At 45.3% G+C, this 11,837-nt stretch overlaps 1 protein-coding gene across 1 annotated transcript in view; it reads right to left on the bottom strand.

Moving 5' to 3' along the window:
• Positions 1-7,861: 7,861 nt before the first annotated feature.
• The window catches only part of FBXO16 (F-box protein 16), a 28,258-nt gene continuing 24,282 nt past the window's right edge, over positions 7,862-11,837 (bottom strand). Inside the window, exon 7 of the mRNA XM_010009729.1 lies at positions 7,862-8,128. Coding sequence (XP_010008031.1) covers positions 7,862-8,128 — 267 coding nt within the window. The remainder of the gene's footprint in view (positions 8,129-11,837) is intronic.

Here is an 11,837-nt window from a genome sequence, read left to right on the forward strand (position 1 = left end):
GGGGTTTGGAACTGGATGATCTTTAAGGTCCCTTCCAACCCAAACCATTCTAGGACTCTGTGATTCCACGGTCTCTAGAAAACAGGGCTCTGATCCTGAAGTCATGTTGCTTGGATAGAGCCTTAGGAAGGTTGTACATTGGACTATGCCCAAGTCATGAAGAGTTAAGTGAAGGCTCTGGGCCTTGGCGGTGTTATTGGTTGTTCCAGTCAATCAAGGGAATTCCACTGGTCTGGCAGCAGTGTTGTGGCCTTCCAGGAATGTGGCACTCAGCTCTGACTCCGACTGCTGCTGTTTGGGAGGCTCTGGGAATGGGAAGAAGGTGTTTAAGTCTCTTAACCTCTGTGAATCAACTGCAACTGCCATTGAGGTGCAGTTTAGTGCTATCAAAGAGGATGTGGGGGTTGGAGTAAGGGAAGTGGCACCCAGGGATTGTTAATGGTGCTGTACAGATAGGGGCTAATGGCACATGGAGGGACATGCAGGGTCCTGTCAGACCTACTCTGCATTTGGTGTATTCTGCATGATAAGAATATTAAAACTACATGAGGAAAGGATATGGGTTAAGTGGAGAAGCAAGCTGCCTACAAACACCAGTGGTGTGATGTACAAACTACCTAGATAAACTTTCCCTGAGGGATTGCATTTGGATTAGGGGCAATTTGCAAGGCAAAATTCTTTTTTTTTTCTTTTTTAATCAGAGACAGATCCTACCTTAATTCCTTCAGTGACCTCTCCCGAACCTGTGTGATCTCTGCCAGGCTCTTCCCAAGGTAAACTTACCAATTGCAGCTAGTGCTCCAGATGGGCTTTATGAAGGCATGTTTGCAGATTGTCAGAAAGGTGAGCAGGAAAAGTAAGGATTTTTTGATTGATGATTATTTTCTCTATAATGAGATGATGAATGGAAGCTGTCTTTCCATTCAGTCCAGATTTGTAAAGGTATTTGAGGTATGAAATGCCAAGAAAATCCTGAGGATTAGCTGAGTACTGGAATATGTTTAGAATCTGTTTTCTCTGACTAAGTTAATCTGGTTCTTCCATTATTTCTCTGTCATCTCACTGTTTGAGGCTCAGCCTTGGCACATTCCTCCATCTAACCAAGGATCTGACACAGAGTAAGGGAGGACCTGTATCTTTCATCCCAGCAGAACAGGAACTTCTCTGCCTGGCACTAGGGAAACAAGAGCAGTATCACCTGACTCACAGGCTGTGCTGAGTGAAAAACAGTCCTAAGGATCCAGCTTCATTTTTGTTTTCAACTCTTGCTAGAAAATACTTTCTTCACTCACCTCACCACACCATGCAAAGAAATGGGCATGGAGGTCCTGTGTCTGTTCTCACTTAGGCTGTTCAAAAGAAATCTGAACTGACTACTTGTAGCCACTTTAAATAGGAAAATGTTGGAGAGATGGTGCTTTTTTCTTTTTTTCTTTTTCTTTTTTTTTTTTTTGTTGTTGTTGTTATTATTTTTTCTTTTAAGTACTGTACTTGGTGCAATGGCTCCTGGCGGCCTTTTGGATCACCAGGTGGGATCTCCCATTTCCCAACTGGAGTACGGTCTAAGTCTGTTTTCCTCTTGTGCTTCAAAGCCTGGTTTCCTGTCGCTGCTGCTCTCAAGCTGGTGCTGTATTCTCTTTTTCTTCCCCACACATCATCGTTGCAGAGTTCACTGAGGCTTTTCCCCATGGAGACACTTGTATAGATCCTTGCTAGAGCTGCTGGACCTCATGTGAGCTTGTATGCCAGACATCTTGGGGCACATCCCATGGCCTGAGCTGCTCTGTGATGCTTTGCCAGTGAATTACACAAGTTGGCTGTCTCTGTGGGCACTGAGGGGATTGTGGATGACACAGGAGGACTACCAACCACCTGAATGATGCAAACTGTGCCCTACCTGCAAAGTGAGTGGTTTACCGCTGATGTTAACATGATCCCTCAGCTGTAACCTACAGCCCCTGCCAAACCAGTGAGACTGAAGGAAGCACCACAGCATTTAAAGGGAAAGCCTTTAATATGTGGGAGAAGGGAGGCTCAGGAAAAACCTTCTGTACTGAAGACAGAATTTCCTTCCCATGTTAAACAAGGCAACTCCAGCTTTTCAGTCATGTTAGTGAGAAGGAAATCAAATCCCACAGTGGATTACAGCACTGCACATGGCTCTGTTGGAGAGCTGGCACTAGTCTATTATTTAAGAGAATGTAAATTATGTGCTCTTATTTGTCTTTTCTTCAATTAAGGAAATACCCAGTCAATGTAATGAATAGCAGTTTTTAAGGATAAGGGTAACTGAATGCACAGCAGCTGTAACTCATTGTCTTATCATATCCCAGAGTGAGAGAGCTGGGATAAAACTGAACCTTCCCACATCTTAGGAAGAGTCACAGTACACGCATGAATTCTCAACATTTAAAGACTAGAAATCATGATTCAGAGAAAATGCCAACTGCTGATGGACAAGGATTAGGAGAAGACTCTGGTCTGTGAGCAGATTATTCTAAACTGTGTCACTTGAGAGTTTCAAGGTTTTTTGGCGTGGAGACATTGACCATTGCCAAGACCAGACATGGGACATGACGCACCATGGATCTGACCTGAAAGAAGAGCATCCAGCGGGAGACTCTGCCCATTGGGGTACTTGGTCAAGTGCCGTCTGAACTCCAGGTCCAGAGCAATGATGAGGTAAATCAGTGTATCTCCCTCTCCCAGACTTTGTTCTTTCATTTTTCTAGTTGCCCTGGATGTTTGGAAGGGGAAGTTCATCTCAACCAACACGATGGCCTAAGAGCTATTGAAGTCTGAGCTGGTCACCTCTCAAGCAATCAGCTGAAATAGGAACACGCAGATGGAAATTGTCTCATATATCTTGGGATCTGTTGATTATGCAAGAGACCAGACTGACTAACTGTGATTAAGGAAGCTAACTTTTCAGCATTTAAAGTGAGATGGGGCAAATCCCATCCATCAGCATCATTCTCTGGTATTGCAAATCATCGCAGAATCACAGAATGGTTTGGGTTGGAAGGGACCTTAAATATCATCTATTTCCAACCCTCTGCCATGGGCAGGGACACCTTCCACTAGACCAGGTTGCTCCAAGCCCCGTCCAGCCTGGCCTTGAACACTGCCAGGGATGGGGCAGCCACAGCTTCTCTGGGCACCCTGTGCCAGGGCCTCACCACCCTCACAGTAAATATCCCAAGCTTTTTCCCCCAGGAAACCAAGTTAAACTGATTGCTTCACAGGTGTTTCTGTGGCTTCTTAAGACCAAACTGTTGTTTCTGCCTTTTTTTTTTAAGTATCCATTAGGTAGTATGTAGCTTCTTGTGGGAGCAGTTCAGCACTAGGTCTGTGTTACAAACAGCAAATGGCTACACAAGGAAATTATGGAACCCTGCAGCAATGGTTTTTATTTTCTAAGCAATGAGCATACTCACTGGAAAAATGAAATTCCTAGGGATTTGTATTTATGGTTCTGTAAAATAAGTAACAGTAATGCCCAGGAACATACCAAACCAAGTAGTCTCTATCCCTGACATAACAGCAGACCTACATAACATCTTAATGTAACTCCTACCAATTATGTTATTAGAATAAAAATGTACTTCTAACATGCTTCATAATCATTCCTGAGGTCACAAAATGGGTCAGAATCTGAAATAGAGACAAAAAACTACAGAGGGACAGTCTCCATCACTTATGTCTGCCACTGTGCTGCTGGGTGGCCTTAGGCAAGCTCTCCCACCACCTGTGCCCTGGTTGCTGATGTGCAGGGGCAGAGCATTGTTTACCCACTTTTTATACTGCACTTCCAGAGTCACTGATAAGAAATCCCTAAACAAGTACAGAGGAAGGCTGTTGTGCCTGTGCCCTTCCTTACAGATGTGTTTCCCTGCACCGCTTGGCATTTCCAGAATCTGCCCTTTGATTAAAGAACTGAAAGTATCTTTTAAACCCCAGAGGCCAATGAATCAGCATTGCTGCATCTGAATTCCACCAGTACAAGCAAGATCAGAATGTGAGCCCTAGGCTACAGCCCTGCTCAGATGTGGGGAACAAACCCACGCATGCCAGCTGCCCTCTTACCCAAGCTTTCCTATCCACTTCTGCCCAGAACTCCACCTGCATTTACCTGGTGTTCCTTGCCGAGAGCCATGGCAGAGTTTGATGCTCTAGTTTGGCTTTGTAGCCAAAATGAAGTTTTCCTAATTACTGCTTTTCTGAGCTAAAGAAACAGAAGCTTGGGGAAAAGGACAATATGTAACTGAAGTTGATGGGAGTTGCAGGTGGGAGCATGGCTGGATTAAACCTGAGGATTTTTGGAATCTTCCAGTTTGTGTGGCAAGATGGAAAAGGAGTGAACGTGGGCTGTTGCCAAGGAAGTAAGTGCATTCAGGGAACGAAGTCTCAGTGGTGGCATTGGGGTTGTAATAGGTGAAAGGATGGTTACCAAACACACACACAAAGACTGTGGAGACCTTGCGGCAAAGGGAAAGCAGTTAATGATAGTAGCTAAATGTAAGATAAAAAGTTGCTGCAGTAGGTGGATGAAGCTGATAATGAATGGAGAGCACAGCTCAGCTCACGTAATGAAGGGCTGAGGAAAGGAGGTGGCAGTGACTCAGTATGAAGGGTTGTGGTTGGGGGGGGTGGATTAAGGAGAAGGAGCGAGGACAGGAACTGGTTTGAAATCAGTCACCTTGTTCCTGCTGGGAACATGCTCTTAGCCTGATCGCTTTTCCACGTACCTAGCATGGGCATTCTTCCTGTCCTGTGCTCTCCGCCATCCCCAAAACCATGCAAAGACATCCTCCAGGTGGATGTTCTAGAGAAGGTGCACCAGCAATCCATTCAGGGGAAGGAATTGCTTTCACACGCCAGCCGGCTCAAAGCAAGGCACAGCAGGACACACAGACAACCCCTGACTGCATCTGAAATGCCCCTTGCTGCACAGCTGCTTCCACAGGCTTGAGAAAGATGATGGCAGAAGATGCATGTCTGGATAGATGATTTGCAACTGTTTGTGCAGCCTGTATCCTGAGCACAACCTGTCTCCAAACCACAGAGAAATTGTTGGTTGGCACACGATGCTTGGGAGACCCCCAGGGAGGTAAAATCCCAGGTTGAGACAGGTCCAGACATTGCAGGGCACTCCCAGCACATCCTCTAGGAAGTGAAAACTGAATTCAGCTCTCCAAAAAGCCCTGAAGGCAGGAGAGAGGTAGCAACAGGAGCAGATGGTCTAAATGATCTTTTCAACCTGTTCCATCCTGGGATCTTGCTCTGGATGGGCAGGATGCTGCCAGACCCACCCAGCAAGGTGGGGAGGGCAGGATGGTGTGCACAGCCTCGTACAAGCTGCCTGCCAGGCTGTGTGTGCTGACTTCAGGAACCAGAGCAGCTCTGGTGGCTTTATAAACCAGCTCCATGCAGTGGAAACAGCTGGCCTGAGGCTCCTTCCATGTGCCCTCTTCCCTCCATGCAAACCCTGCTAACCCCTTAGTCCCCAGGCGCACACCAGTCCTGAACGTCATGCTAAAAGTCTTCAGTCAGGCCCCAGATCAGGAGATTTTCAAAGAAAGGTTTTATAAGCCCACAGATCACAAGACCAGGGTGCTCAAGCATTGCCAGCACCTCCCTTTGGTGTTTTTTTTTCCTGTCATTTAGTGGGGTTTTTGCTGTTCATGTTGGTTTTCTTTTTGGGGGGTTGTTTGTTTTGGGGTTTTTGTTTGTTTTGTTTTAGTTTGTTTTTCTATTGTGTAGTTGTTTGGGGTGTTTTTCTTCTTTTTGGTGGTCTTTTTCTTTTCCTGCTGCCTGTTCTTCTCTGTGGTCATGTTTTCTTATCCAGGCAGTCTCTTCCCCCTGCTCACTGGTAGGTTCATTCACAAAGAGATCACAGAATGGTTTGGGTTGGAAGAGACCTTAAAGATCACCAGTTCCAAACACCCTGCCATGGGCAGGGACACCTTCCACTAGAGCAGGTTGCTCCAAGCCCTGTCCAACCTGGCCTTGAACACTGCCAGGGATGGAGCAGTCACAGCTTCTCCGGGCAACCTGTGCCAGGGCCTCACCACCCTCACAGGGAACAACTTCTGCCTCAGATCTCATCTCAATCTCCCCTCTGTCAGGTTAAAGCCATTCCCCTTGTTCTGTCCCTACAGGCCCTTGTCAAAAGCCCCTCTCCAGCTTTCTTGCCAGCCCCTTTAGGCACTGGAAGCTGCTCCAAGATCTCCCTGGATCCTTCCCTTCTCCAGGCTGAACAAGCCCAGCTCTCTCAGCCTGTCTCCATAGCAGAGGTGCTCCAGACCTCAGAGCTTCTTCGTGGTCTCCTCTAGTCTCACTCCAACAGCTCCATGTCCTTATATTGTTGCCCCAGAGCTGGACACAGGACTACAGGAGGGGTCTCATCAGAGTGGGGCAGAGGGGGAGAATCCCCTCCCTCGACCTGCTGGTCATGCTGCTGGTGATGCAGCCCAGGACACAATTGGTTTCTGGGCTCAAGAGCACGCTGCTGGGTCATGGGGAGCTTCTCACTGACCAACAAACCCAAGTCCTTCTCCTGAGGGCTGTTCTCAATCCAGTCTCACCCAGACTGTATCTGTGCTTGGGATTGCCCCAGTCCAGGTGCAGGACCTTGCACTTGGTCTTTTTGAACATCATGTACCTTATATTTCTGTAGAATTATGGGGGACTGTAAACTTCCTTGCTGCTTTCCTCCCTTGGCTTTTGTAGCCAGAATGCATTTTCTTACTGCTTCCTCCATGAAGAAGTCATCATGTGTTTTCCCTAGGCCTCACCTTACTCATTTCAGTGCTTTTCCCTATGTATCATCCTTTGGCTGTGTTTAGATCCTTTCTTTCACCCCCCACAGAAGGATTTGAGATCATTCTTTTGCACTGTGGGTTCTCCTCATGGGGATTAGCCTGTGGACCTGCTATAAACAGTAGATGCTGGGGAGATCCAAAGGGATGATGGAAGTCTCCATTATGTCCCTTCTAGATGGGGTCATCAGTAGTTACTGGATAGTCATTACCCTATGGGAGCTCCCCTCACTCTACCCCACTCTTTGAACATCCTGACAGTTCACATCAGAAGCTTCTTTTCCTTTGTTCTTTCCACGTTCTTCATCCATTCCCCTTCTTGCACTATAAAAAGTCGTCAGGGTCACAGACTGCAATCCTTATGTTGTCAACCTTATGTTGTGAACTAATGGGACTTTCACCAAAAACTACACCAATGTTGTAGGCTTCTGAAAGATACCAAAGGACTTGTCCAGCAGGCTGCAGATGTTGAGGACCTTCAGGAGATGCTGGGTGTACAAGAGGTGAGCTCATCATGAATAACTAGCTAACCCATGAATAAGCTAACCCTAGACTGAAATGGCCTAAAATAATTTTTGATTTTGTCAGTCTGCCTCCTTATTTTTGGAAGGCATTCACAGATCAGCTGATTTCTCAGCTGTTGTCTCCCTGGAGTTGGTTGCTTTTCTTTGCAATTTGCTTAATGCTTTGATTCTAGCCCAACTACACCAGCTTCTTCTGGCATCTATCCAAGCCTCGGCAGACTCCCTGGACTTTGGACTGAGCCCACTGTCCTTTCTGTTCTAAGATCTCTTGCTCTTCCATTGAGTATTAGTGAGTTAAACCCATGCCAGTGTTCAATACCAACATGACAGTCGTGACAAGACAGGTGGATCTAGCAAGTGCTAGATGTGACGTCTTTGGCCATATGTTGTCTTTTGATGCAGCAGATCACTGTCATCTGGATCCCCACCATCCAGGATGACTGCCTCCACCTACAGAAACATACTGCCAGCACCATCTCCTTCCTCTTGCGCATTAAATTTAGATATTGGCAATCTCTACAATAGCTTCACTGTATTCGACAGGGCAGCATCCTGATATGGAGACGTGGTGTTAATCCTTGTGAAGTCTGTCTTTCCTCCTTCCCGTGGCTTTGACACTGGAGCTTGAACAGGTGCTGGTTGTATCCCAGCTTTCCACTGGGAACTCTGGGCCAGGGTCTTTGCTGCTGCTTTGGAGGGCAGGTTCCCGGTTGTCTGGTGAGTGGCCCAGCAGTGATGAACTGGTGGTCTTGGAACAGTCTCAAGATCTGCAGGAAATGATAGCTAGAAAGAGAAGGCAGTAAGTGTCGTATCATCCCAGCTGCTTCAGAGGCACCAAAAACATTGGAGCCCCCTGAGAACTTCTATGAATTCTACACATTCTACATACATTTTATATTTATTCTACATACGTTCTACACATTATATTCCTAAATTATTTCCCAAAATTATGTTCCTAAATTAGATTCCCAAATGATACAAGCATAATCTGCATTATTTGCAATGACCTCTGCTTTGATATAAGTTTCCCTTAAGGACAAAAGGACCCAATTAGAAATTGCTGCTGGTAAAGCCAAATGCACAGTAATTGATTCTCCACATCAATTCATATGTTAATGCACAAATTCTTCCCTGTGCATATGGCTGTGACTGATCCCAGTCTCACTGTTTGAAGTCTTGCAATGTAAAGGAGGAAGTTTATTATTACACACTGTTCAATGAACACTTTACTGAACAGTATAAAAGTTAAGCAAAAAATATTATCAACACAGTGATTGTTTATTCCTTGCAAAAGATCCCAAATATTCAAAAAGCACAGGTTCTGCAGACCAACAACATTGGCTTTTTTTGACTGATGGAAATTATTTAGTAAGGATAGTGAACAAATATTAACAAACCCAAATATTTACACAGCAACTCATTAAAAAGCAATGTAGGCAGATAGTCTTACATGAAACTAGTGTCCATAGTAAAATGGTTATGCAGAAAAGGAAATGCTGCTCTGCAATTCCTGCCTGCCTGTTTCCCCTTCCCATTATTTGAGTTGGCAGCAATGGGAGATAGATGGTGCTCGATGCCATATTGATTAGTTATAAATAAGCAATCCAGCAACTGCTGAATATCAATCTAAAGAAAGGCTAGTGAATATCCGACTGCCCAAAGTGGTCCAGGTTCTTGCCAATACTTGTCATGTGACAGAGATGGTGTGATAAAAGCAGCTGCGGGTTTTTTGTCTTAGTAAGAAAAGCACACCACCATAGAAGCGGTAGTAGTTGCAGCACACATCTGACTATTCTTTGCTTTTCATAGAATCATAGAACCACATAACTGCAGGGGGGGTCTCACCAGAGCGGGGCAGAGGGGGAGAATCCCCTCCCTTGACCTGCTGGTCACGCTGCTGGTGATGCAGCCCAGGACACGGCTGGTTTCTGAGCTGCAAGCGCACACTGCCGGGTGTTGGGCTTTTTGGCTCCTATGTTATTGGTTCAGTTTTAGAGTTCACAGGGACAGAGAGGCATAGACTATTAAAGCCAGGCTGTACTTTTAAAATTAGGGTGACGCATATAAGATGAGTCTGAATATGCAAGCATCATATTGAGCTATTTTCACTCTAAGGAATAGTCTCATGAAGTTCAACAGGGTTTCTTGTACATATGAATAAAATTCAAAATAGGGTGTGCAGAATATAAACATACACTGGACAGGACCATGTCTCAGTGCTGAGAGCACTGGATCTTCATGTGAGCTAGATCCACACAGTACATAAACGTGATTCATACTCAAAACATCAATTCCCTGGCAATATGTCATAGGAAAAATTATTCAGACTTCAAATGCTTCCATCTTATTACTCTAGGAGGTAGGTAGTGAGGCAAGAATGACTGATCCTGTCAAAAAGATGGTATTTAGCAAGTACTAAAAATAAGTCAGTAATTCAGGAACAGCTGTGAGGGTGGAGCACGCTCTCAAACAGAAACATGCAGACAGCCTGAAAGGCAAAACCAGCCCCTAATTGCTGACATTGCAGTCATTAGCAAAGCTGTCAAAAGCATCAGTCAAGTTGTACATTCCTAATAAAGTATCTGGGAATTTTGACATTTGGGCATAAGGCTCCCAATTTTGATGAGAAGCTGCAGAAGACTTCTCAGTGGCAGTCCTGAGAGACTTGCATAAAGGACACTGGTGTGGCCACAGTGATGCCTGCAATGAGCCAGAGCTCAGAAATCATAGCAGGGCAACGCAGCTCCATGTCAGAGGGAACAGGAGGGGTGATGACTTCTGACAAGAGCTTGTAGGGATCGGACAAGGGGGAATGACTTTGAACTGACAGAGGGGAGATTTAGGCGAGGTATGAGGAAGAAGTTGTTCCCTGTGAGGGTGGTGAAGCCCTGGCACAGGTTGCCCAGAAAAGCTGTGGCTGCCCCATCCCTGGCAGTGTTCAAGGCTGGGTTGGAGAGGGCTTGGAGCAACCTGGTCTAGTGGAAGGTGTCCCTGCCCATGGCAGGGGGTTGGAACTGGATGAGCTTTAAGGTCCCTTCCAGCCCAAACCATTCAGTTATTCTGTGATTCTGTATTCTTAGAATAAGGCATTTCCCTGGATAAAAGTAGAGCAAGTATTCGCTCCCCACTTTAGGGACATGGGATTGTATGTACATTTATAAGAAAGAATATGGCCCTTCCTTCAGAGAAATACATAATTTATTGTAATGTACTATTATTGTAATTTAGCTAATTTAATTTATTCTAAATGAAGTGTGAGCCTGGTCACACTGTATGCTACTGTTTCCATTACTAATAAACTCCAAAACCTCACAAGTTTCCTAGGAGAAAAACTGATTCACCACATGCAAATGTGGAGCCAGTGCATGTAATTCCAGGACTAGGGTCATCACATTAATTATGTGTTTATTCTATTTTGGTGTGCTGCTGTGCAGCCGCCTGTGCTTGGAGCTCCATATAATAACCTTTTTCACATCTTCATTGTTGGCTGTAATATACTTCATTCTCACCTACTTTCTGCACTTGGATCATTGATCTGTTTAAGAGCTTCCTTTTAATTTTACTTGATGTTTGCTTGCTTGGGGCATTTGTTCCTTCATCATAGCCTATTATTCTTCTAAGGTTTTACTAAAAGATTTGAGCATTAAGCCTCTTTATTTGGACTTGATTAAATAAGAGTCTTTTCATATGTCTTCATTTCAACAAGGTTTCCCAATGCTACCCTAATAATAAATGGAAATTAATTTTGGATTATTCCTAGTGAGCTATATATATTCTTTCTCTATGCATCAGCCTACTATACCCTAACCTTTATTGTCATGTAGTGTTGTAGTCATTAATGGCTAGCGTAACAGCAGGCTTATACATCAGAGAATATGAAACACAGCTCTGCTACTGAAATTTGGACTACTCTAACCTCAAACTAAGCATATTTTTAATGTAAAGGTCTAGGAAAGAGGTACGCACCAACACAGGCTACCCTGGATTTTTAACACAAAGAGATGCCAGTGCTGCCAAGATTGCATAGCACAAAGGCATGGAGCTTTGTTCTGGGTTGACGTCAGTCACCAAGGTGTAACCCCATGGTCTTCAGGACACTCAATCCTGGGTTAGGCTGCCCTAACTGCCTAGGAGGGACCCATGGAGGATGGTGGCCTGTTAGATCTTGGCAGCAGGTAGTGGCTCTTCCCAGGGCATTTTGTGGTGTGAGAGTTATGAAGACAGGCTGAAAGAACTCAGCTTGTTCAGCCTGGAGAAGAGAAGGCTCCAGGGAGGTCTTAGAGCAGCTTCCAGTGCCTAAAGGGGCCAATAAGAAAGCTGGAGAGGGGCTTTTGACAAGAGCCTGTAGGGATAAGACAGGAGGAATGGTTTTAAACTGACAAAGGGGAGATTGAGATGAGCTCTTAGGCAGAAGTTGTTCCCTGTGAGGGTGGTGAGGCCCTGGCACAGCTTGCCCAGAGAAGCTGTGGCTGGCCCCTCCACTGCAGTGCTC

The sequence above is a fragment of the Nestor notabilis genome, unplaced genomic scaffold (genome assembly GCF_000696875.1).
Source record: "Nestor notabilis isolate BGI_N333 unplaced genomic scaffold, ASM69687v1 scaffold3420, whole genome shotgun sequence".
Classification (NCBI taxonomy): Eukaryota; Metazoa; Chordata; class Aves; order Psittaciformes; family Psittacidae; genus Nestor; species Nestor notabilis.